The sequence below is a fragment of the Battus philenor genome, unplaced genomic scaffold (assembly GCF_028537555.1).
Source record: "Battus philenor isolate CCGP_79_NKW_IND1 unplaced genomic scaffold, ilBatPhil1.0.hap1 SCAF_15, whole genome shotgun sequence".
Taxonomy (NCBI): Eukaryota; Metazoa; Arthropoda; class Insecta; order Lepidoptera; family Papilionidae; genus Battus; species Battus philenor.
In genome coordinates this window covers 7,787,117-7,812,736 of record NW_027181677.1, presented here as the reverse complement: position 1 = coordinate 7,812,736, position 25,620 = coordinate 7,787,117, and the positions used below count along the sequence as shown (strand labels likewise).

Sequence of the window (25,620 nt, the reverse complement as noted above, 5' to 3'; positions counted from 1 at the left end):
TATCCCTATCTCTATTCTCATTTTCATTACAACTTATTTCTTTTGTTACATAATTGTAAAATATTGTGCATAAATGATAATGCTAACAAATTATCATAATTCATGGCCATTAAAAGTACCTTAAATTTCGCGCCACAATTTTAATTGGAGGAGAAGTCGTCCCCAAGCGTTCACGGCTTCTATGCGCACGAACGAACGCGCAGAACAATGAGGTAGCAGCCATTTTATGTCGGTGTCTAAGAAAAACATAATTCGAATGGCCAATCTTAACAAAATTGTGTAATTAGTGCTCTTATTTATCTGTTTCTGCACACGCATCCACTATTAGGTGTTTCTGTACTTATGTGAGTAGAATTAAATATTTGCTACATAAAATACTAGACAATAAACGTAATGAAACTTAGCATTATGCATATAAATTGAAATTGTAATTAAAAATAATAATTTATTAACTTGTTCCCTCCATAATGTATAATACTCTAAGTGTATTATCTAATTGTAACTATGTACTTGTAAGCGTTGTTTGTTTACAAAATTAGTCTATCAAAGTGATTTCACGGTGCCTTTCGCATATTTATTTTATACTAGACATGACATAACTTGCACTGCTAACAATTCTAAAAAGCTTTCATATTAGCATTGTTTACATTAGTCTTAATAATGTTTCAATACTGATTCCGTAACAACCGGCGTCGCGCAGCCGAAGCTTCAAAGTTGTCGACAAAATTCAATAACGAATTGGCCATTTTATTGATGGCCGTGGGGGAAGCTGGGTGGAGACAGTCCGACAACTACGGCCATTTAATTTTTGAGGTAGTGCATATTTCATGAAATATTTTCTGAGGTTTTGTTTACATCCGTGTGAATCGTGTCAAGTAACATAAATGTACCTTATAAACAAGTTATAACTAGAGGTGACTAATGAAATAGAACATTCATTTGATAAGAAGGTATAGCTTAATTTATGATTCTTTACTTACTACATTGTTGTATTTCTGTTTGGCCTATGTGTATTTAAAGATTTAAATTATATTACAAATTTAATAAAATACATTCAAAGATAATTAAATAATATATTGTTATAGCCATTTTAAATACGATCGATTTGTAATAAATAAATGATGCATAATTTTCCAAAAAAATATGTTATGTTTCATAATTACAATTATTTTGGTAATGATAATTGTTTTACAGTCATTATTTAAAATTCAATAAAGCAAGGGGTTTATTTCCAAGAAATTAAATATAATTTGCAAATCTCAATTTTGTATTAATGTGAAAGCCTTTATTATTGAAAGACTAGTTACTTCCCATGCATTTGAAAAAAAAAAACGTTTGTTTGAGCATAATAGTATAAATGAGTCTGATTATAAATTATCTATTAATATATCCCATTAAATTACATCTTAATACATAGTTTGATTTATACTTCTCTATTGAAAGTTTCTGTTAGTTTCCAATTGTTAACATATATTTTAAAATGTAAACAATGTTTGGATAATACTTATGCAAAGCTTTTGTTTTTGAACTACTTAAGTAGATTGATGTTTTTTTAACAGAAACTTTCCAAAAATCCAGTTAGAATTAAAATTTAATACTTATTAGAAATGAAATGAATTTGTCTTTGAATATTGTTGTAAATAAATTTCTTTCTATGAGAAAATTTCCTTTATTTCATAGTTTAAAGTATAATTCTAGAATTTCAATGAATTAAAAGAAGAAATCAAATAAAACAAACAAATAAACAAAAGCTCAAGACAAATCAAATAAAAGCTCAAGTGTGACAATAGACACATTTAGAAGAATAATTTTACAAGAGAATGATTTTTACTTCAAATATTCTCTCTTTTTTTTTAAAAAAGTATTTTAGTTTAAACATTTTTTAAAATGTAAATTTCTATGGTAAGGCATTAGTGCCTTTATTAGTACAGAGGCGAACAGTTAAGAAGGGCATGAACTTGCCCTAAAAAAACTTATAGTGCTTATAACAATTATTGGATTATTTAAAATAAATAATACCATTGAGGAGTTCAGTATTAATCATGAGATATGTACACATTTTACATAAGTCCATTTATATAATGCTAACAGTGAATCTTGGATGTCCTTTTTTAACATAGTGTAGAATATATAAGGGCGACCAGAAATTAGTCACTTTCTTAAGTTACATTCACACAACTGTAAACAAGCTTTTATTTGTAATCAACAATATGCTCACCTATGTTATCAATAACCTTTTGCTATCTAGTATACAATTTTTCAATGGAAGATATAAATCAATTCTGTAAAATATGTTGACAGAAACAATATTACTCTCCAATCCCCCTAATATATAGAAAATCCATCTTTGCATGATAGGGATTAAGTGTTTTAGCAAATTGAAAATTGAAAATCTCTTAGCTTAACTTGGGCTATTATAATTGGAAATTTCATCAGAACGACTAGTTGCAAGTCCCACTTAGCATTAAGTGTGTGTGCCTAAGATTAGCCCTCAGTTCAATTGGTGGCTATAGTCAGACTAAATTCAAGTTCAAAAATTCTTTATTCAAAATTTGATGAGTTTTCTTGTTAATGTCAAGTTAAGTTTATCATCTGTTCAGATAAAATGCCTCAGACCCTCATAAACAGGCCAAAGAAACTCAGCGGGACTAAGTATTTCTTTAAATCATTAAAAATTACATTATAAATATTTCAATGAATATATATAATGTAATATTTAAGCCTGAAGTTGAACACATCCTTCCCAAGGTGTGCTGTACTATCTTCTATGATGTTATGTACAGGGTAGTAATCTCTAGCATACAAATATTTGTTAATGTTTTTTTAAAATGTAGTAATGGAAGCTTTCTGTACATTTTTTGGGATACTATTGTAAAAGTGTAAATTGTCCTTAAAAAGATTTGTTAACTTGATAAAGTCGAATCTTAGGTACAAATAATTTGTTTTACTCTTTGGTATTTATATAGTGTATGTCACAGTTTCTGGGAAAATTGCTAATGTTTTTATGAACACAGTACATTTTCATGTGTAAAAGATAGCAGCCATAACTAGGTATTATTTATAAACAAAAATGAATATGTTTTGTTTCTTACATCAAGTAGGTGGAAGGAGTTCGAAATGGGGGAAAAAGAAGTGATTCACCATTAGCTTCCCAGCACACTGGGGCGTAGGCGTCGGGGGTGTGGCACGGGGCGTGGGGGTCCCCGTGCCGCCCCCCGGCGACCTCCTCGCCACAATTTCAATGTTCGAACAACAGATCAAAGCAGAACCTATGAGGTAAAGCTATAAATCATAAATATAAAATTTAAAAACCAATAACATAATCTTTTATAAAAAACACAGTCTTATTATTTTTCTAAAATAGTTGAATACTGTAATATATTATATTTTTAGTTTCTACACCTCCCACTCACATGTGCACTCTGGCCCTCCTACAATAGTCCGTTCAGACTCAAATCATGGTGTATTAAACATGAACCAGCATCATCACCAAGAGGATTCAAAGGATAGTCTAATAGTACAACAACAAGTACAACACCAGGAGCTGCTGGAACAGCATCAACAACAACAGGAATTACAAGGACAAGATGATGATGTAAGTATTAGAGAGATTAAGTGTTTTACCAGTTTTAATAATGTCATTGTTAATTGTCGAACAATAAGTGAAGTTTAGTTTGGCTGTTGACTTAATATAATACCATATCTCTTTAGAGACAAAATTGAAGTTATTTTTAAGTATACAAGGCATTAATTAAAAACAAAGTAAAACTACTGACTTTAACAATCTTATTAATGTGTTACAATTTTTGTATTGTTTTCTTAGTTAAGCTTTAAAGGGATGGATGACGAAGGAGTTGAAATGGATATGGATGGTCGGCAGTGTTCTCAGGTATCATATAAATTAAAATTTTTAATTAAATTTTATTTAGGAAAAATGGTTTGTTTGTTTGTTTTTTTTTCCTATTTGTAACTAATATTGGTTTATGCAGGGTATGGGAGTAGATTTGGGATCAGTTCAAACTAAAATGGAGGTTTCCAATGGTGGACAACTACCAAGATCTAAACCACAAGCCTGTAAGGTAAGCAATAGTGTCATTACTCATTGATAGTTAAAAAAAAACATTTCTTCAATTTTAAATTTTACTTCACATTTGAGAAATAACATCGAACAAAATTGTATTTCAATTCCTTATTTACCTTATAAGTAGTATTAATGTATATTGTAATTATCTGAGGTTGGATATTTGGGTGCAAGTTCACCTTAATTTAAGTGTTTACTTATAATAAGGAGACTTGTCAATATGTATCCCAGGATACAATTAGGAGACTATGACAGCAAGCTAGTTATATCTGCTTGTGCAAGTGAGACAAGTGTCTGTGTGCAGATTTTAATTCCTAAAATGGTAGCTTTTGTTTGTTTATTTAGTTTCTTGTTGATATCACCTTTATAATTTCTTTGCAAAAATTACCTTTAGGTTTTGTTTTTTTTTTTAGTTTAAACTGTAGTATATATTTTTTTAACATAGATTATCAAAGTATTTTAAACCACCAACAATTTTTTAATGTAATTGAATTCCTAATCTAAAGCGTTTTTTTTTTAATTATTGTATATTTTACAGGTTTGTGGCAAAGTTCTATCATCGGCATCTTCATATTATGTGCACATGAAGTTACACTCCGGAAATAAGCCTTTTCAGTGCACGGTAAGTTCTTTAAATTTTTTTATTAATTGTTTCACTAACCACTAACAAGGCATGTGCTGACATATACAGTTGATATACAGTTGCCTACAACTTAAATTGATAACCATGATTTTCCAATGCGAGAATTGGGCAGCTAGCTGGTTTGCATGGTTAGTAAGCTGTCGTTAGAAGGACTTAGCCAATGCTCTGATCTCTTAAGGCGTTTGTGGATTTCAGAATTGTTGCGTACCATGGGATATTAGACATTCTTCTATGTATTATGTTCTGCATGCGTTGAATAATAGAGATGTTAGAATTGCTGGTCAGAGCTGAAACCCATACATCCATACTGACTTCAGTAACATTTTATGTATTAATAACTTATTATCTGTAGACAGTTCACTATTATTACCCAGTAACCAGAGCATACTTTTATATTTCTGGTTCTCTTCTCTCTTTATTTTACCATCTTAGCCTATGGTCAAGACGGGGTCCGAGGTTCACCGTCGTCGTTTTTGAGGGTAAACGTAATGTGTATACAGACTTAAATGCATTTGCTTTACCTTTCCGTTTGTGTAGCCATTAATTTACTTCGTAAAGTCCATTTAAGGCTTTAGGCATGCAAAATTTTGGCAAATATGGCTCGCTAAATAAGCTGCGTCATCTGCAAATATAGCTATTGTGACTTCTTTAACATCTGGAAAATCAGCTGAAAATTTTGTGTATAACATTGGATCCAGCACTGACTCCTGTAGTACCTGCACAGATATCGTGAAACTCTGATGTTTCCCCTGATTCCTGAACTAAGAACATTCTATCCGATACATAAAACTATGCGGCAGACATTTCTTTATTTTATACTATCAGCCATCGTTTCCGATCCTCGGGGGTGGTTTAGCTTTCTGTGGTCTATTATAGGACAGTGAACTCCCAGAGAGAATGTTGTGTGGATGACTGGTGTTATTGATTCCAATTTGGTTGCAAGTGTATCATCATGGCATTCTTTTAAATTGTAACTCAACTTGAACTTGAATTTTTGCTTATCTCCCTTATCTCTGTTTGTTTGTCATACGCGGCGAATCAGTCTCTTTTCCATCAATTCATATTTTTTTTCTAATGGAATGTTCAGAGATTCCCATGTATGAGTTATGACGTGTGTTGTTTTCCTACATGCTTCTTGTATAAGCGTAGTAATCTGATAAGTGGTCTCGTCGATATATTCTTGGCATTTAAGGGGACTTTCATTTTAACGCTATCTACATAGTAGCAGTATGATTCCCAATCTTAGTTATTTGTCAGTGTTATTGGCCTGACAGCAGTTATTACCATGGTGCTTACTATCAATAGCACTGGAGTGTAAACAGACGAACCATCTATGCAAGATTCCGCTTGTACGTAATTCTTTTCGCTACGAAAAAATCAACAAGATTAGGTTTTTATCAGGTCTGTTGGGCCAGTACAATGGTTTTATCGCAGAGGTGACCAAGTGGTTTTCTCCTACGTTTACCTTTAGCTGAAACCCCAATGAGTATTTTTAATGTTCGAATCTCTTATAAATCTTTCTCCTAATTTAAGAAACATGTATTTATCATTGTTTTGAATATATTTTGCTTTGAAGGACAATATATCGAAGGAACATTGTAGTGTTCACATGAATCTTTAACTGTAACCTGTAGTTGCTTGTATTATGGCCCGTCTCATATTCAGGAAAGTCATGTTTGTTAGATTTTCTTATTATAATTGCAGTACCAGCATTAGCTGTTTCATCCGGATTGGCCACATGTACTATGTAACCTGTTATTTCTAGACAGGATGTCGTGGTGCAATGGGCTTCTGAGGCCAGCAGGACATCAAATTTGTGTTGAGTTAATAGGACTTCTATCTAATTGTTTTAGGAGAAAAACCATTCGGGTTCCAGGTCGCTAGACATAATGATGCCGTTATGTTAGTTTTTTGCCTAGGGCTGTTATGATTTGCATCAATGTATCATAACATTTGTTGTAAGATTCTTTCAAATTTCTGTTTGTTTCGATAACATTTGTTCATGGTATTTTGTTTACATAGTCTTTGCATTATCTCTTGTAGGACTCTTTTTCCGGACCAGCTCGATGTTAACGTTTGTCCTGATTGATCTCTCTTTTTAACCGCTGCTTACTCTTTTGAGGGTGATATATTGCAGTTGTTTTTCGACGCGCGACACGCTTTGCAACCTTTGCAATTGGCAGTATGTCGTCCATTTCATAGAGCACGCGTAGTCCGAGTATTTTTTTCATGTTTAGTGCAAAATTAAGTCTTATGGGATTCTCCACATTTTACGCATCTGAACTGTTGACACCTTTGGCATTAGACAATAGTCATTCTCTTTTTAGGGTCTTCTATTATAATAGATTGGTGAGAAGTACATTTATTACTTGAGATCTTAAACTACCTTAGTGTTGGATCCAGGTGCAAGACTTACGAAGAAACTTGAAGTAGTTTTTTTGTCAGTACCATAGTTTGCATTAATTATTCGGCCTAATGCAATGTTTCCAGTCTATATTATTTCCTCTTTTATTGCGTTGATGGGGTTGAGTGGTTTCTTATCACTACTCTGTAGGGTCTTTGGTCTTTCCTATTGAAGGTATGATTATAAAAAAGACCATTTTCTCGAACATGTCACATGAGTTTTTTTGTATATGTCTACCTAATTCAAACTTATCTACATTTGGTTTCGTTTAATGATATTTTAGCTAATTTTTTTCCCGACCGCGGCCGTTTCTAGTAATTCAGTAACTTTACCTACATCATCTAAAACCATATAAGAATATAGGAGAGGTTTACTTATTTGCCTTCTTTTAGTTTCCATGTTATTCTCAAGCAGATCTATAGGAAGATCGCTGAATCTACTAGATGTTTTAACTCCCTCAGGTGAGGGTGTTTGGGGCTATTTTATTTCTATTCCGATTATAGTCTTGGAACTATGTCATTAAGGAGAGAGCTTGGAAGTGTAATTATACCATTTAAGTCCTTTGGTGTTTATCCTTTTAAGTTTTGTGGTTCAGGGGCTTTAGGTTAATTTGTACCAGATCTCACAGAAGAAATTCTCTGTCTATTGGTAAAGAGGCTTGGATGGAAGGAACGTCTGTTGTACCAATTCTTATTTCCAGTAGTATCACCTAACACAGAAATCTAGTTACCCACTACGGTTCCACCTTCGGTAACCATATTCATACACTCTGGCCCGGGTACTAAAGAGCGCCAGGTTAAGCCGGATCGCAAGGCATATCACATCAATCACTTGTACCTTTCATTATAAAGTTGAAAAGAATTTAGACTTAGCGCTTTCCCAAGGCTTCTATGCTATACTTTCAGAAGCATTTTAGTTCCTCTTTGCTTATATTGGATATGTACAGATTAATTGCCGCCGCCTGTTGCTCGGCGTTGTTGTCCGATAAGCATCACCCGCGGGGTACGTGTAAGATAACAAAGGGCTATCTACCTATAGACGAAGACAACTCACCCCTTTGACTTGACACTCGTGCAATTATGTTTTTGATTTTAAACAGAAATTGTGTAGTTTGTCTGCGTTAACAATGAAGTGAAACGTCATTCTTATTTTCACGTCGTTGGACAATTTTGTTCATAGTAGTTTTTTTGTTACCCGCCTTGATCTTGACCTTTATAAACAATGTCCTTACAAATTTACAATAACCAATGTCGCGTAGTATAAACAGATGTAATGTCGATTGCCCGTACCTGTATCCTTAGTATTAACTAAAGTTTATTTGTAGGTTTGTGACGCGGCTTTTTGTCGCAAGCCGTACCTAGAAGTGCACATGCGAACGCACACTGGAGAGAGACCGTTCCAATGCGACCTCTGTCTTAAGCGATTCACGCAGAAGTCCAGTCTAAATACGCACAAACGCGTCCATACCGGTAAGTACATTTTATATACAGGATCCTCGTTGATTCTAGTACATAGTTTAAACGAAATTATTTAAATAACAAATAAATATCTTTAATAGAAAAAAATTGTAACAACTAACTACTATGGCGTGTAAATATTTCATGACTTTTGGTAGAAGAAAAATAAATATTTCTTGATTCCATTCATTTCGAATGAATAAAAGTTTTACAGGCAAAATCTAATGCAACATGTTGTCATGTGTATACATCGCAAAGAAAAATTAAATAATCTAAAATTCTTTACTTGCCATAGAATCTAAAAAAAAACCCTACATCCATATTCTTGATCTCTTATTACTTAAATAGTGTATATTCTTTATCTTAAATAAAACAAATAAAACACGCTTTATCGCGTTTAAATGAAATAAATTTAAAGCAAATATTTTTGAAGTATACTTAGTTTTAAAATTATGTTATTTGAATTATTAGTCATTTTTGCAAATAAATGTAATTTCCATACAAACTTGATACCGCATATATGTTAAAGAATTTTTTCAAATTATGCTCAGAATTATTTCTCTTTGGCATATTTATAAAAAAAACCTGTTTTATGGAATTTACATGAGGTTTATTATATTCTAGACAGGTACAAATTTTATCATTATCGAAAACTCCCATGTTCTTACCATGAGGGGATTAAAACCTATTTTTATACAAACACTTGTTTTAATATTTCCGGTTAAGTCAACCTCCTCCTGTTACCGCGTTACAAGAACATGTAGATTTTATTCGTTTTGTTATTTTTATTTTTCCATAATACGCTTTAATCTTTAAGCGCCCTGATTCATTTGATATTATATTTAATATTTACGTAAAGAATCTTTAAACAACTATCTATCTTTTTATGTATTCTATGTATAAATGAATGTTTTATATATATATATACTACAAAAACGTAAATTATTGAATGGCATATTGCAACATGACTGTCTTTTATGCAAAATGTATATCCTTAAATACTTTGATTGTACTATTGGAATGGGCTCGATAAATAATGTGGCAGGTATTTGGTATTTATGTATATATTTGATTACTATATATAAACGTCTATAAAATTTGCTTTTCCTTTTCCCGACAAAAGGCCTATGGACGGAGCTTATTAAGTAGTGACAGTATAGCATGTAATATACAATTTTTCTTTTAACTCTTATCAGGCATGAAGTTGGAAAGCATACTGGTGTAAAATGTAAAATCACGTGTAGTTCAATACATATGCTTAACACAAACATTGTGAATAGTTTTTGAGTTGTGTCACGTAGAAACCGTTGCTAGTATCAGGGCGTGAGGAAGGCTTCGTTGATGTGTGGTAAACAGGGGGAGGTGTGGAGCTTACAGTGTGTACTACCGCGCCATTGTAAGTTCCATAAAGGCTTAGGAAGTTGGATGATACAAGTGAATGTGTTGGGGTGTGGCCTGGCTTTTAGATGAGCACATGCGGGCGTTGTTGGTGAAGGAGCGGCCCTACAGGTGCGAGCTCTGTCAGATGCGCTTCACGCAGAGCTCCAGCCTCAACCGGCACAAGAAAATACACACGGGTGGGTTACCGCTTCCGCACCGCCCTGTGCCCTATATCTTATGTGTACACATTTAACACTCGTTTTCATTTTGTTCTCGGATCTAACTTGAGTAAATCCATATATTGACATGTGCGATGGTTTCGTTCAGAGGAACACAAGCGCGCGCTGCTGGCTAAGGAACGTCCCTACCAGTGCGGCGTGTGCTTTGTGCGATTCACCCAGAAATCAAGTTTGGGCCGGCACGGGAAAATACATACCGGTGGGTCCATAACTACTCGTATACAAACTGCCTACACAAACCTTTGCGTTAGCTCGGCAGGCAGGAAGGTACTCACACGTAGCCTAGCCTACCTCCCCTTGAGTGCGAGAGTGAATGCGAAAGCGTATAATGTTTAAGGCCTTACTCAAATAATGTTAGAGAATGCTGAGATGCTATATCGTAAATCATATAACTTATAGAGGAGCACAGACGAGCCCTGTTAGAGAAAGTGCGGCCGTACCAGTGCCACATCTGTTTTATCCGCTTCACTCAGAAGTCCAGCCTGGGCCGCCATGGAAAGATACACACTGGTAGGCTATTTGCCCTAAAATCCTTAAGTAGACAATGAATTTGTAATTATAGAGCTCACGTTATTTTAGGCACTGACCGCTGGCAGTGACGGTGTGCGGGGTCGTTTCTGTAGCTTTGTTTTGTTGGTATTTCTAGAGGAGCACATCCAATCGCTGATCAACAAAGTGCGCCCATATCAGTGCGACATCTGTGACAAGCGGTTCACGCAGAAGTCCAGCCTTGGCACTCATAAGCGTATACACACCGGTGGGTCCCCTGATCATTGTTTTTCTTATTCATTAGGGTTCCAAGTCACAATTCAACTCTGTATCATACTTTATTTTATTTTTACATTATTGCTGTTGTGGCTTCGATACCTTATTTGTGAATAGTTTTCAAGGGCTCCCAACTAACTCGTACGAAACACGATTAGCGATTCGGTGTAGAGTGGCGTTGAGCACTGTTTCCTTTTAAAACTATTCCACATGAAAGCGGTAATACTTTATAAATAGGTTGCACGCGCTCAAAAACTATTCACAAACATTGAGAGTAAAGCATGTGTACGTTGTGAGAATTTTCGTTTAAATTATAGTAGGCGAGTATTTTTGATGGACAAATAAAAATTCCCTCATGGTAGCGCAGCGTAGTGGGCGCCGGGTCGGGTGATGCGTGGTCGAATTATTTGTCCATCGTGGTTTTGTTTTGTTTCTCTGTCCCCCCGTGTGTTGGCGGCGCAGGCGAGCGGCCGTTCCAGTGCACCGTCTGCCTCAAGTCCTTCACGCAGAAGTGCGCGCTCAATTTGCACGAAAAAATACATACGGGTTAGTAGCCCACTTCACTTATACTTAAACATAAACAGCGAACTCCTTCCGGTACGGTAGTGACGAGGTCGCGACGTCACGCGGTTCATGTTTTCATTTAGCGTCATGCTTCTGTCCTGTTTTGCGTTGCCCGCCTAACCCGTTGATTTACGTTCCCTACTTTCGATAGCTTTCCATCTCGTTGCTTCCGACTAACATCTCGAGCGATCAGTAACTCATCAGAACGCGCGCTTTAACGTACTTCTGCACTCATCCGTAACCCCTCTGTCATCCCCAATCTGCCGGTCGCACTCTCATGTCTTGTGTAGCGATTTCAGTGTTATTTTTATGCACCATTAATTTGTACTCATCATATCTCCATATATATTAATTTTTTCACAAAAGCGGTAATGCAATCGCCGCAATGACGCAATTTTTGGCGCCGCGACATCCGACATCAAAATTGGGGTGGTGCTAGATCGGGAATTGGCTTGTGGGCGGGCGGTTTAGCGTCGGCGACGTGCGTTACTCGCTTTTGTGTGTGCACTGGGCGCAGTGCAAGGGCGTCCATATACGTGCGGGCTATGCCCGGCGGCCTTCGCACGCCGCCCGCACCTGGACACTCACATGCGCACGCACACAGGCGAGCGGCCCTATCAGTGCGACGCCTGTCTCAAGCGCTTCACGCAGAAGTCCAGCCTCAATATACATAAACGGACGCACACAGGTGGGTCACAGCCGGCCGGACTGGCGTCCCGCCCGCCCCAGCCGCTCCGCTCGCGTTCATGTTCACGTGTTCGTTTTGGTTGCTCCTCCAAATGTCGGTTCGGCGTCGCATCGTTGAGTAGTCGCGTGGAGCGGAGTTAGCGGCGAGCGGCGACCAGTCCGCGCCGCGATCTCCGTAGTGCGAGGGCGGCTAGCGCCCTTGCGAGCTCGCCGCTGCTATAATAACTGTGTTGGGCACCAGTCCAGGGCAGACCGTTCCAGTGCCTGTCGTGCCCCGCCGCCTTCACCTGCAAGCAATACCTGGAGATACACACGCGCACGCACACCGGCGAGCGGCCCTATCAGTGCGACATCTGCCTGAAGCGCTTCACGCAGAAGTCCAGTCTCAACATCCACAAACGAACGCACTCAGGTACGCACTCGGTTCGCCGCTCGACCGCAGGGACGTATGAACGCATGAACGTTGACGAGGGTCGCCAGGTTGCGGGGAGGTCGCTGCCACGGTGCGCACACTAACCGCTCGCTCGTCCATAGTGCAGGGTCGGCCGTTCCAGTGCCTCCAGTGCCCGGCTGCCTTCACTTGCAAGCAGTACCTCGAGATTCACAACCGCACGCACACCGGCGAGCGGCCCTATCAGTGCGACGTGTGCCTCAAGAGATTCGCTCAAAAGTCTACACTCAACATACACAAACGAACGCACACAGGTCAGTGCTTTTGTTTACAACGCAATATATATCAATATGAATGTTGTCGGTGCCACATGTCAGGTTTTTAAGTAATACATTTGTCTGTGTGTAATGGAGTATTAATGATTAGTGCAAGGGCGGCCGTATCAATGTATGGAGTGTCCGGCTGCGTTCACTTGCAAGCCGTACCTGGAGATTCACATGCGCACCCACACCGGCGAGCGTCCGTTCGAGTGCGATGTCTGTTACAAACGCTTCACGCAGAAATCGACGCTCAACATTCACAAGCGAATCCACACGGGTATGAGGACCGGACACGGACACAGTTCATACGCAGTGGCCTTCTTATTGATTTTCAATAAAACTAACGAACTGCGCACACGTTCCAATTTGCGTTGTATGTGATTTTAACTGGATTTTGTATTAATTTGCCATCAAAAAGAAAAAAAATTATGTAAGACTTGCAACGTTTGCGCAGTTCGTTTAACAATAAAAACGATTAGCATTACTTAGTCCTCGCCTACTTGAATTTACCTTAAAATTAAAAAACACAGCCTAAAACATATACCAGTGAGCTAATACATATAATAAGATTTTTGGATAAAAAGAGTATAGTATACATTAACAGTAACCGATTCTATATTTTAAATGAGAATGCTGATTGTCTTTTTATAAATGCGCGGTAAAATTTTGTCATATCGGCAAAATATTGTTTTTTCTTTGTATATATGAACATCGTTGATCGCACTTTGAATGTATCGCGCAGAAGACGGCAAATTGCGATAGCACACGACATATGAATCGAAGATGTGGCACCGACAACTTCGTGTTTTATCATTCTTATCATCGGCTGCATCTTTTCAGTTCTAGTATTTAAATAATTTTTAGTATTAATAATTTAGTCGAAATTCATCCGTTTCAGACTCCATCACATTGTTCGAAATTGCATCTTGCCGTCTTTTAACATAATTTGCTTTCATTCAACTTGTTTCACTTCCATGTATTTTTGTTGCATAGCTACTTATATCTGGTCATAATATAATAGTTTTATTTTTTCGTGTCATATACTTTAATAAATTTAATGGTGCTAAAAGAAAGTATATTTTCAGGTGAACGTCCATATGCATGTGATATTTGTCAGAAAAGATTTGCTGTGAAAAGTTACGTAACAGCTCATAGGTAAGATATTTTTTAGTATAATTGCAAAATTTTGATTTCTTTTTCTAGCGTTGCACTACGTTCCTGATTTCCTATTACATTGTGATGAAATAATTTAATACATACAAATAATGTCTACTTAATATTAAGAAAAAAGTACTTTCTCGAAGTTTATAATTATTGCTTGTAATTGCGGCGGTTTTTATATAACCCATAGGTTCCCAACTTTATTATCTATCATAGATATATTATTATTTCTCCCTCTGTCCTTCTTCCCTATACTTTTCCCTCTCATTGCTTATTTATCTCTCCGTATCTTTTTTCTTTCCTTCTCTTTATCTCTTTTAATATGTCGTAGTCGTGCTGATAATTAAAAAGTCATAAAATTGCTGTATTTCATAATACCTATTTTCTTTTGGGACTCGCTAACACCCATGAAAAGCTACTTAAACTCACTAGGAGGCTGTTATTGCCCATATTGGGAACCCATTGGTTAATCAATAATTGTCAAGAAAAATTGCTACACGAATTGTTATGTACTAAGTATTCTAATGTAAATTCGATAAATTTTATTTGGCAGATGGTCCCACGTAGCTGATAAGCCACTAAACTGCGAGCGGTGCTCGATGACGTTCACGTCCAAGTCGCAGTTCGCGCTTCATATCCGCACACACTCCGCCACTTCCTGCTACGAGTGCAGTGTCTGCGGACGCACCTTCGTGCGCGACAGCTATCTCATACGGTCAGTACACTATCACTTATTATTTCTTATAAACATGACTAATATACTAGCTATACTGCCTTGGCCAAAAGTATTAAGCACCGTCCGTAAGATATATGCACCCCAGAGCTTAATGTAAAAAATAATAAATAAAGCTATTTAGGCAATCAGAGAATATCCAATCCACAAAATGTGAAAAGTTATGTTATTAAAAAGTAATACTATATGGTTGTTAGCTTCTTGTATCCTCGGGATTTAAAACAATGCTGACAAACATTTATTTATTTAGTAAATCCATCATTTTCACACCAGATGTTTTATGGATCCCTGAACGCTCTTATGCATTTGTAGCGTTAACGCTGCATATTGCTTGCCACTAGAGCTACAATGCTTTTGTGTCTAATCATTCTTGTAAATTGTAAGTACTATTTGTACATATGTGAATACATGTTTGGTCACTACTGGCTCTCATCTTGTTCGGGTGGTAAATCACGTCCACCCACTAAACGCGTTTACATCATTGAAGAAGGATCTGATACATGCTCGGGTGGTAACACAACTCCACCTGCTATTGTTTAAAGTAGTATTTTAATATTGCTATTAATTGTAAAGTCAAACAGATAAGTTAATTTTAAAGTGTTTTATGGGATGCTTAATACTTTTGGCCAAGGCTATGTATTTATTCTTATTTTTTTTTTACAAATAAAAGTGTTACAATCAAATCAGAAATTTATATTTATTCTCTTTAATCGTGTACTAGCCAACCTGACATTGGCGCTTAAATGCCCGTTTTAGCAATGTGCCGAAAAATCATAAACTTTAAAAAAGTCAAAATTGAATATACTAATATCCGATCGACCTTGCCCCTTAATCAAAACAGTAAAATCGATTAGAAAGACAGCTTAAACCGAGGTTTCCTCTCCGTCTAAGCTACTTGCAAGCTTGGCGTCAAAAAAAAACTTGACTTTCCAATCTAATGAAATAATATAACCGCGCGTGTATACTTCCCTCACCATTAGATATAATAAGCACATAAGATCAGTTTTACGTGACTATAAGCAGTGCCAACGAAAGTTCATAGAACACCAAAAATATATAGATTCAAATTATAAACAACATATTATGAGAATAGATAGAATCTATGCATTAACGCCTCCTATAAAACCGTTGTGAGAAACAATTGTGGCACGCTATTCTGGTAATGTTTTCCACAGCTTTTGAAACAGCTCACACCTTTTCTTCGACATCTTGATGCTGTGTTTTCATTGTTTTTCCTTTAGTGTATGCTGACGCGTTGTCCCAATGCATAGGACGATAAGCTACGTCAGTGTTGTTCATGCACTTTTCCTGTTTTGGAAACAGGCTAAACATACACAAGAGGATTACCAAGAAAACAGTATCATCAAAGTGGTGTACTAGGTATCACTTTAATGTTACTGTTGTACTAATAGCTTGTTCCATCAAACAACGACGCAATCATGTTATTACATATGCTTCTACCCCTCTTAATTTTTGAAGGTAATTCAATTAAAAACAAAAATTGTATTTTAATTTAATAGGCATCATAATCGTGTACATCGAGAGAACCACAGCAACATGTCTGCCAACAGCATCGGCACCATGACTGCTACCAACACGAACAACTCCAATAGCAATTTCGACTCTCCCGGCGTTTGTGACTTAAGGTACATTTAAATTTTTAATAGAAATCGGTGCCAGAACGTGCTGAATTACAGATTAATGAGAAATTAGTGTCAATCTACCATAAATCGTAGGATAAACATAAGCAATCAACATGAGAGTAAGAGGAAACGTTTGTGCAAACGACAGATGTCGACTGGAGTTTTTCCACCATGTAAACGCATCCTTTCCTTTCACTTATTGATTTTTTAACTTGCGCTTGTTTTACTAACACTGTCTGGCCAAAAACGGTATAGTAAACTGATAGAACCACAAGATTTAAATATTGGTAATTAACGTAAACACAAGGCTAATTGTTTAATTGTTTTCTGTAGAAAGTACTTACAGTACAACCTCCTTCTGAAGTCATATAATAAAAATAATTAATGTAAGTAAATGTAGTTTTTATTAAATTGTATTTATTGTGAGATTTTATTTAATGATATATATGTTCTTCATAGTTTTGTGCCGATGGTCAACCGCTACATGACGTCACAGGGCACCCAGGTGTCTATGCAGGATACAAGCAAAATGTCATCTATGTCTCCTCAGTCCATTGCTTCCATTTGTAAGTATCAAATTACATTAACTTTTTAAGTTACTTCACTCATTATTACAGCCTGTGATTTACGACTTGCGACAACAAATGATTGTACTTATTTTATTAATGTTTTATTGAAATTTATTATAAATTGTTCTCTGAAAATCTAGCATTATTTTTTGCGATTGCATCTTTAGTCGGAGGACAAGCGTGTTGTTTATAATAGGAGAGATCTATGATGATGAAATGAATCTTATAATAACTTTTCCTCGGATTTGCAGGAATTTCTCAAAAATATGTTTGTGATTTAAAATGGTGTTTTCCATTACAGCGTCGCCCCCTCCACCTCACACGCCCACACCGCAGCCGCAACTGTCCGGTCAGATGCGTCTCACGGACTGATTGCAGCAATAGGTAAACATCCTCATTACACTTTGTGTCTTTTACATTTTTTTAAAGATTTTGTAGTCTAAACACTTGTTAATATTTTCAGCTCTCGGTTGATCATTTTGCAGCCAGAGTGCAATATTTAAACAAAATTGGCAGCCATCAACAAGAGCAGCTATTGAAGCAAAACATGAGAAACATCAACGTGGACTTTACATAGTTTGAAAGAAACCCTTTATTTTTTATTGAATTATTTATTTACCCATTGTTGAGTTATTCGGAAAGAAGTAAGAAGGATGCCGCGTGAAATGTTCTGGGCTTAGGCCAATGGATCCCTTCGGAACATCAGGTGGACATCACATAAGAGTCGAGGACTTAGTCAGTAGCGAGGTAGCGGTACCGCCTATGATATACATTGTGATTTTATATCCACAACTGTGATTTATCTGTACCATCACATGATTATATTAATTTTCGTGGTGGCATTCATAAATCGATACTTAAACGTCTCGTTGTAGATTTTAGGCCTAAATTTTTGATCTCATATTCTAATTTGTTTAGTGATAAAGTTTTCGAAATTCGTGAAGGAAAAATCTCCAGTTTTGAAATTCTAAATTGATGGTGTCTGTCACTCATCTCACCTGCATCTTCATTAGGCGTAGTGAAATGTAAACAATATCTTATCGCGATGCTTTAACTTAGTGTGTCAGTGAATATGGAGTTCAGTAATTTTATACGTGTTACCTATTAAAGTGAAGCGTTTTGGAAAGGAAATGTTGGACGGGGAGCTCCAGGGGGAGTGGCCTCCTGGCGATTGATTCATAGGAATGCTTTAGTGTTAATCAGATGTATGAAAATAATAATAAAGTACAAGTACAAAGTGAATCCATTGTCGTGCAGTCTTTAGAGGCAATAATGAAAGCTTCACAAAATTAATAACTTTAATATGATGTTTATTGGAGTATTCCAGACAAGTGCCTGTTGCAACATAAATTGGCAATATTTTGTATCGTATTACGTTCATAGTGAAATTACGTTCAATGTTCACATATAAACATTAGTGTATGGCAATATATATAAAAACCCGTGACATTTTTGATATCATGTTATGCTTTAATATAACACAAGGCCAATAATTTGTGAAGCTTCTTACTAAACTTTGTGTGCCTTCTAGCAAATAGCGATGTTAGGATTGCCTATCAGTCTTAATCACTTTTAACTTTGAAAACGTTATAGTCTCCCACAAGGTTTATTTGTGCAGTCATTTCACGTTTCGCAACGCGGTTGCATTGCGTCGAACGGATTTTGTTTGGTAACCTCTGTATTAGTGTGTTGAGAAGTTTCGGCCGGGAAATGGATTACGGTTTACGTCTACTTGTAGTGTTTCGAATAATAGAGTAATGTTATAGAGTATAGCGCAGTAGTCTTCCAGTATCTCGAGGCCGAGTCGTGCAGGTGCGCGTCCGCCGGGGGGTTCCTTATGGTTTGCCATTATTGATATCAAAGATAGATTGGTGCCATTTCTATGTAAATGATGCGGTAGCGTAAGTTTAGTTAAGTTTGCAGGTCAGGGTAGAATCGGAAGTAAAATATTGTAGAGAACTCATTTTAATAGCGTTACTTGAACACTTCTTGAATTCACTGTTTTCATATTCTCTATATTATATTGTTTTGTTTCCGTTTATGTTGTTGTTTTCTATGACTTTATTTTATATCCACGATGTTGTGTGTGTCCATTTGCTGAAGGTGGGTTAGAGGGTGTAAATATTGGTAAGGTTTATTTATTCGATTGAGGCCGAGGAAGGAAACATTTCAGAATTGTAATTAGCGACTTGTGATTTGTAGAGGTGCCTCTGCAATATGAAGTTGATATTGAACTGATGAGAACATTATTGGAATTAATCTTAGAATATTTAGCGCAGAAGTATACTTTGGGTAAAGAAGTCAAAATTTCCTTGTAGATATACACGAGTATGATGATAATAATAATATATACATATGGATGTTGTTTGATAGTCCTCAATATTTTTTTATATTTTGATAGTTCTGTATTTGAAACACGAGGAAATAGGCCAATATCTCATTTATCGTTTTAATAAAAGATGTATGTATGTACACGATACTTTAAGATATATTAACATGACGGATGCATTTAGTTGCCCGGGGAAAAAGTAGAAGAGTAGTGTTTAAACATTTTATCCGTGGTTTTAAAATTGTCGTCATTTTTATTAAGTTTTGTACCAAGCCATTGAGAACAGTATTATTTAGAGAAACTAGAACTTTGGTTTAATGAGTAGTATAAAACTTGCAGCTACCATTTTAATGATCACCATTAAAGAAAATTGAAATCATATTTTATCAATAGACGTAGCGACAACTCCGGGCGTCGAGTCCCGGGTATTTCTCAGTGTTGATACAATCGTATTATTCATAGATGTTATTAATGGAAAATAGAAACACCAACATAGAAACCTAGGAACATATAAATTATATAGATTTATATTATCTCTGCTTCCTCTCTTTGACCCTGTGTAGAATTAATAATATATTTTGTTGTTATATGTTCGCTGGCTTTATAATTGTTTATCCTTGATTATTTTATCATATATCGTTTCTTTTACAAAGTCGAGGGAGGAAGCAGAGAGCGTCCGGTCCTCATTAGTTACGAGATAAACTCTCAATGTAAAAACCCACATCGTGTAACGTGGATTAGTGATAGGAGTATATTTGGTAAAAGATTAGGACCCTCTCCCCATAAAGCGGCGAAGAGTTATAAGTTGCGCATGTCCACTCACAAACCTAACCAATAAGGACAGGCCGGCAATTTATTGGTCTTTGCCGTTCAACTATTTTACATACCGATGTTAGTTACTATACTTAGAAGTTAATGATGAGATATTTGTATTTACGTAATCGTAAAAGCGGTACAAGTTTATATTTTCACTTTCTCTACTTATTTTTGCAATTGTAGAAAAAGACTGAATTACTAAAAGAATTCACACCGTCGCATAAAAATACTCACCAGAAAAGTATATTGGCAAAAATTTTAGATACATATTTGTTGAAGTTTTCTCTTTATTTTCGTGACATCGGAACGGTTGTGGTGACGGACCAACCCAAGTTTTCGCATGTTGACGCGTAGTTTCGGCATAATTAATTTGATAAAAGAAATACATATCCTTACCCGTGAGTGTTTATGAATAGTTTCCTTGTCGAGGCAGAGAACTAGTCTCGGTGGCGCCGCGCCGCCGATCGGTTTACTTGATTGTGGTAGTTTTACGAGCAGGTAACAGTGAGCCTTGTGTAATCATTATGTCTAAGATACATAAATATTTAGTTGTATTGTATCGTTAGATTTACGCCAACTTCCGCTTTGCCAACATATTACGTTGCTTACATCATAATCATACGAGAGTACAGCCTAAGGATTTTAACGTTTTTTTATATACTGAGAGCTATTTCTAAGTCACTGTTTTTTAAGATTTGTAGTTGTATGTATATATATATATATATATAAACAATATTATACGCGGCTATGAGCCGTACTAAAGTATGAAACAAATTTTGGAGTATTTTACAAACATTTAATTGCAATTATTAAAACCCAATGAACAAAAATCATGGCATGAATAGATTTAATGCGGTCATTTAGTTATAGCTCTTCAGAGTTTCGATGACCAATCTTTTTATCTGCAACTGTTTTTCTTTTTATTGTTAAAATTTTTAGGCTAGTTTATATTTTTAAATAAGTTAGGTTTGTTAACTGTGGTGTATTACATTGCACTTGAATATAGCTCCTTTACAGCCTCCTTTACAAGATATATTTTATTTATTGCGCTCTGGAAATGGGAAAACTCATTTAATTTTTATAAGGGGCTGGTTACACCTAAAACCTATTTACATAAAATATAAACTATTTTGAGAAGTAGTTTTCTTTATATTCAATGATATTACAATAAGTAATATATATAGTATTTTTTCAAATTGCGTGGTGTAGCTTTATTTGGAGTATATGAAATATGACAAAAATATATGATCAAAGATCATTGTTCCTTTTTTTATTGAAATGTATGAAAACTATGAAATTTTATTATGATGTCATCATCATTTCAAGCATTATAATTTTTTAATATTAAAGGTAATGACTGAATGGCTGGTCCATGGGTACGAAATTTTACAAACCTATGTTTAAGTTATATTATATGCTTTTGACAATGTAAAGTTTATCAAGCTTGAATGTAAAGTTGTATTTTACTGTTTATCGTTAAAACTGTCAGAGCATGCAGTTTGATCCGGCGAAAGTAAAGAGGCTGTAAGGGTTTTTATGTAGTCAGCATTATGTATATGCTTTAATGTGATTTTTTAATGTACTCTTTATTATATTAGTGTCATCAATCAATATAATTAGCGAACTAACAAAGCGTTTCTAATTTTTTTTTCAATTCATAGTGATTTATAATGAGATCAAATCAAATACAGAGTTTATTTAATTTTATGGAAAATATACAATGTAAAATTATTCATTTGTAGCTCTTTTATAGAGCTCTAATAAAAAGAAACTATATGAAATGCAAAATAACAAGTCACGATTCTTTTAGAAGTCGCCATGTAGTGGAGAAAAATAAACGTGCCATGATATTTGTGGCTAAGTTACTTTTTTTCATTTGTCACCCTAACCCTACCCTATCTATTTACCAGTGATAATTATTTGTTGTAGCTATCTCTCACCGAAAATTGGTAGAGTGGAAAGTACAAAATAAATAGTAAATTATTTATCTCTTTATTGTTTTTTTTTTAACTGTAATTTATCCTGTATTTTCCGTTAGTCGAACATACGCAAAAATAGTCAATATGCTATCCATAAAAAATTTTTCATGGAGATTATATATAAGCATAAAGGTGAAGGTTTAGGTTTGGACCCTTGTACTCCGTTTCCTGAATTCAAAACAAAAGATTTTAGCATAAAAAATGTTCGAATTAGGGGAAAAACTGGATTAATATAAATGCCTACACCCACTTTTGAGAAGCTACCTTGGTTGGAGCTGTCATGTCGTCGCCCGCAATGAATAAATCCGTGATCCCAAAAATCAAATTTTACGGGAGACAAAAAACCGAATTTATTTAATAACTGTCAATTCATCCTACAAAGGTAATTTATATATCAAATCAATTTTTTTTCTGTCTCCATTTATTAAATTTCCGTTTGTGTATTCTGGAAATTATCTGAGTTATAACATTAAATAGATTGTATTGAAATTAAATTTCAACGTTTTTGAGAGTGAAGTCCTTTACGATGTTATTCGAGCGATATTCGATATTGGCCGTCGTCAATAAGGTTGCAATACGATATTCATGTGTACATTTCTGTCAACTCTTTTAACGTAAAATACTATTTTTTACATTTCTTTTCATTTTACATTAGAAATATCACAAGGTGTAATACTACCTGTATATGCCAAATTTGCCAGAAACGGAATAATAATAGCCTGCAATTGCATAATACAGGTTTATTCGGTGGGGGCGATGACATGACAAACGGATTATAAGCTACTATTAAGGTAATTAAAAAAGATGTAAAGAATAGTCCACATTCTCCAAATGTCTCATCTCTATGCACATTCTTATAAATGGATAGTATCGACAAATTATTGCTTAACTTGGTATCAAAACAAAATCCTAAATAAGAAAGGACCAATATCTAGCCACCTCCGCACATGCAGTGGTTGTCGTGCATGAAAGTGCACCGCCCGCCAGCCCGCTCGTAAATGCGCATGCGACAGACAATGCCAACTACACAACCGCCACCGTAAACTCACTCAACACGTGCTTCACCCCTCCACGGGGCATCTTCAGGAGTTGTTACACAGATTAGTGCTAAACACCGAGTCATTTCATGCACGACAACCACTGCATGTGCGGAGGTGGCTAGATATTGGTCCTTTCTTATTTAGGATGGACTTCCGCAATGTAACGCCTGAATCCATTAAAAAACAAAATCCTTTACAACTACTACAAAACAAACAAATTACTACAAAAACATAATACCATTACATAGACCATAGAATGAGAACAATCGTTTCAGGGCTGAAAAATAAAATTGCTTTATTTTATATATAAAGTAGAGAAAGGTCAAGTTAGACAACAAAGGCCAGTTAGACAAAGAGGCCGCTGCACTAGTTTGGAGCCTAAAGAATTTTTTTAAATATTGCTACGGCAATAAAATTGTACTAATTGTTCAAAATCAACCATTAACCAGTATTTTACACCCAGAAAAAGCAATACACATTATGCTTACTTTTTGGCAGGATTTAATTATAAAACTAGTTTTCTTCTAGTTGAAGTTTCCCCTAGTCTAGACTAGGGGAAACTTCAACTAGAAGAAACTACTACAAGAAAACTATGCCAGCGAAGACTACTTTATTAGACTTTAACATACAAATAAGAATGAAAGGCAGGACACGCTTACCAATGATGTAGCTTTCTTCCTAAATCAAATGGCTGAAATGCCAGTTACATTGCAGGAAATAAAGGTAGACAGCAATGGACCCGGAATTACAATAAATATACTTGGATATACAATCAGGAAGCAAAAATTTGAGAAGACTACATGAATATTTTTTACAAGATAATTGTTTCCAGACAAGCTCAAAAGCATATTTTGAGAGGCTCTCTTCCCACCCCAACCCCCTCATAGCGAACCCTACTCGCTTCTCCCCAGGCATCTCCTTCAGAGTTCCTTCGTAAGGCGTCCTTACGGATCCTATTGCAGGGTTCCCTCAATCCAATCACCACACGCTTCAGACACTCACATCTCTGCAACCGCGAATACAACCTCAACAATAATCACTCCACTGACGACCGCTCATCGCACGAAAAAACGCGTGCGATACTCAAAAGCCAAGCATAACACTACACCGTCCGTCACGTATACGGCATCATCCTCCGAACGCCACCGTCGTAAACAGCGTGGGCAATCCGAGGTGGGATCAGTATCCTTACAAACAGCACACCCTCACTATACAAACAGCTACACAGACTTAACCAAGAAAGCCTCGTCTCAATTGCCTCATCCTCCATCTGAGAATCTAATGTAGGTTCGGCAACCCGAATGCTTTAGTTTATAGTATAAGTCACGGACTCTTCGGTTTCAAAATGTAAAAGCCTTAGGGCTAACAGCAAAAAAATCTCTGAAAGAATGCAGATAATTGCATATTTTATGGCATACGGAGTATAATACCAAAGAAACCACAACAAAAATTTTTAGAACTACTTACAGCACGCACTAGTATTGTTAAGTTAAAGGCATTAGCCAGAAGTTATATGTGATGGTAAAAAAGTAACAGTGTAAGAGATGTTGTTTATTGCAAAAGAACCCTACTAATCTACCAGTACACAGCTGGGAGTGTGTATGGAAGTCAAATCCACATTGACTATGTTGGACCATTCATAAACCAATACTTTCTAGTTGTAGTAGATACAATAAATGGTTGAAATTCATACCCACAAATTCTATTACAGCTACAACAATTACCAATATTCTAAAGAAGCTATATACTACATTTGACCTATCAATTATGCAAAAATAATTCAGACAACAGTAGACAATTTAGAGATTTTTAAAAGAAAATGGAATTTAAACAAAATTTACACCGCCTTTTCATTGATCTATAAATGGGTAAGCGTAACGATTTGTTCAAACTGTGAAAAATAAGCTTAAAGCAATGATGAATAAAGAAAGATCAGTACAAAATAAATTACAATGAATAATGTACAGGAAACTCCAAACAGTACTTCAGGGTGTCCAGGGAAATGATGTTTAAAAGAATATACAGTACAAGGATTAAATCAGTAATACGAAATCACAATAATGAAGATATAATAGTTAACAAGGAGTTTCAAAAAGGAGAAAGATTTCAAAGAAAAATGAATGTAAGACAGGAATAAATAGAAATTTGGAAGAATAATAAATCCAGTCCAGGAAAATTATATCATGATGTGGAAGTAGATGGCAGAATATATAAGACATGTAGACCAAATAATAAAAACTACATGCATGAGTGAACACACTGAGTTAGTGTTACGTACTAGTCCTGTAATAGGAGAACTGATACCTTCCATTCCAAAGCCAGATGTTGATATATTAGAAAATATCTTACCGGTAACAAATCCTGGGACAATTAATAATACACCAGTCTAAGTTTTCCTCAATACACTGTATTTGTGGAC

The 25,620-nt window shown here is 35.7% G+C and overlaps 1 protein-coding gene across 8 annotated transcripts; it reads left to right on the top strand.

Moving 5' to 3' along the window:
* The first annotated feature begins 208 nt into the window (after nucleotides 1–208).
* LOC137918961 (zinc finger protein 431-like) lies at nucleotides 209–22,022 on the top strand. Of its 8 annotated transcripts, none has more exons than XM_068761908.1 (21): nucleotides 209–344; nucleotides 3,099–3,276; nucleotides 3,394–3,595; nucleotides 3,824–3,889; nucleotides 3,990–4,079; nucleotides 4,620–4,703; nucleotides 8,453–8,597; nucleotides 10,052–10,162; nucleotides 10,293–10,403; nucleotides 10,851–10,961; nucleotides 11,432–11,515; nucleotides 12,138–12,221; nucleotides 12,462–12,632; nucleotides 12,755–12,925; nucleotides 13,038–13,208; nucleotides 14,017–14,086; nucleotides 14,646–14,807; nucleotides 16,346–16,471; nucleotides 16,928–17,034; nucleotides 17,339–17,421; nucleotides 17,501–22,022. In XM_068761908.1, exons 2-20 carry the CDS (start codon nucleotides 3,242–3,244, stop codon nucleotides 17,407–17,409), a joined length of 2,172 nt encoding a protein of 723 aa, XP_068618009.1. In that variant the 5' UTR covers nucleotides 209–344; nucleotides 3,099–3,241; the 3' UTR covers nucleotides 17,410–17,421; nucleotides 17,501–22,022. The 8 variants fall into 8 exon arrangements, with proteins under 8 accessions (XP_068618009.1, XP_068618011.1, XP_068618014.1 ...); XM_068761909.1 differs by lacking the exon at nucleotides 209–344 and adding an exon at nucleotides 677–813; XM_068761910.1 differs by lacking the exon at nucleotides 12,138–12,221.
* Nucleotides 22,023–25,620: the final 3,598 nt, after the last annotated feature.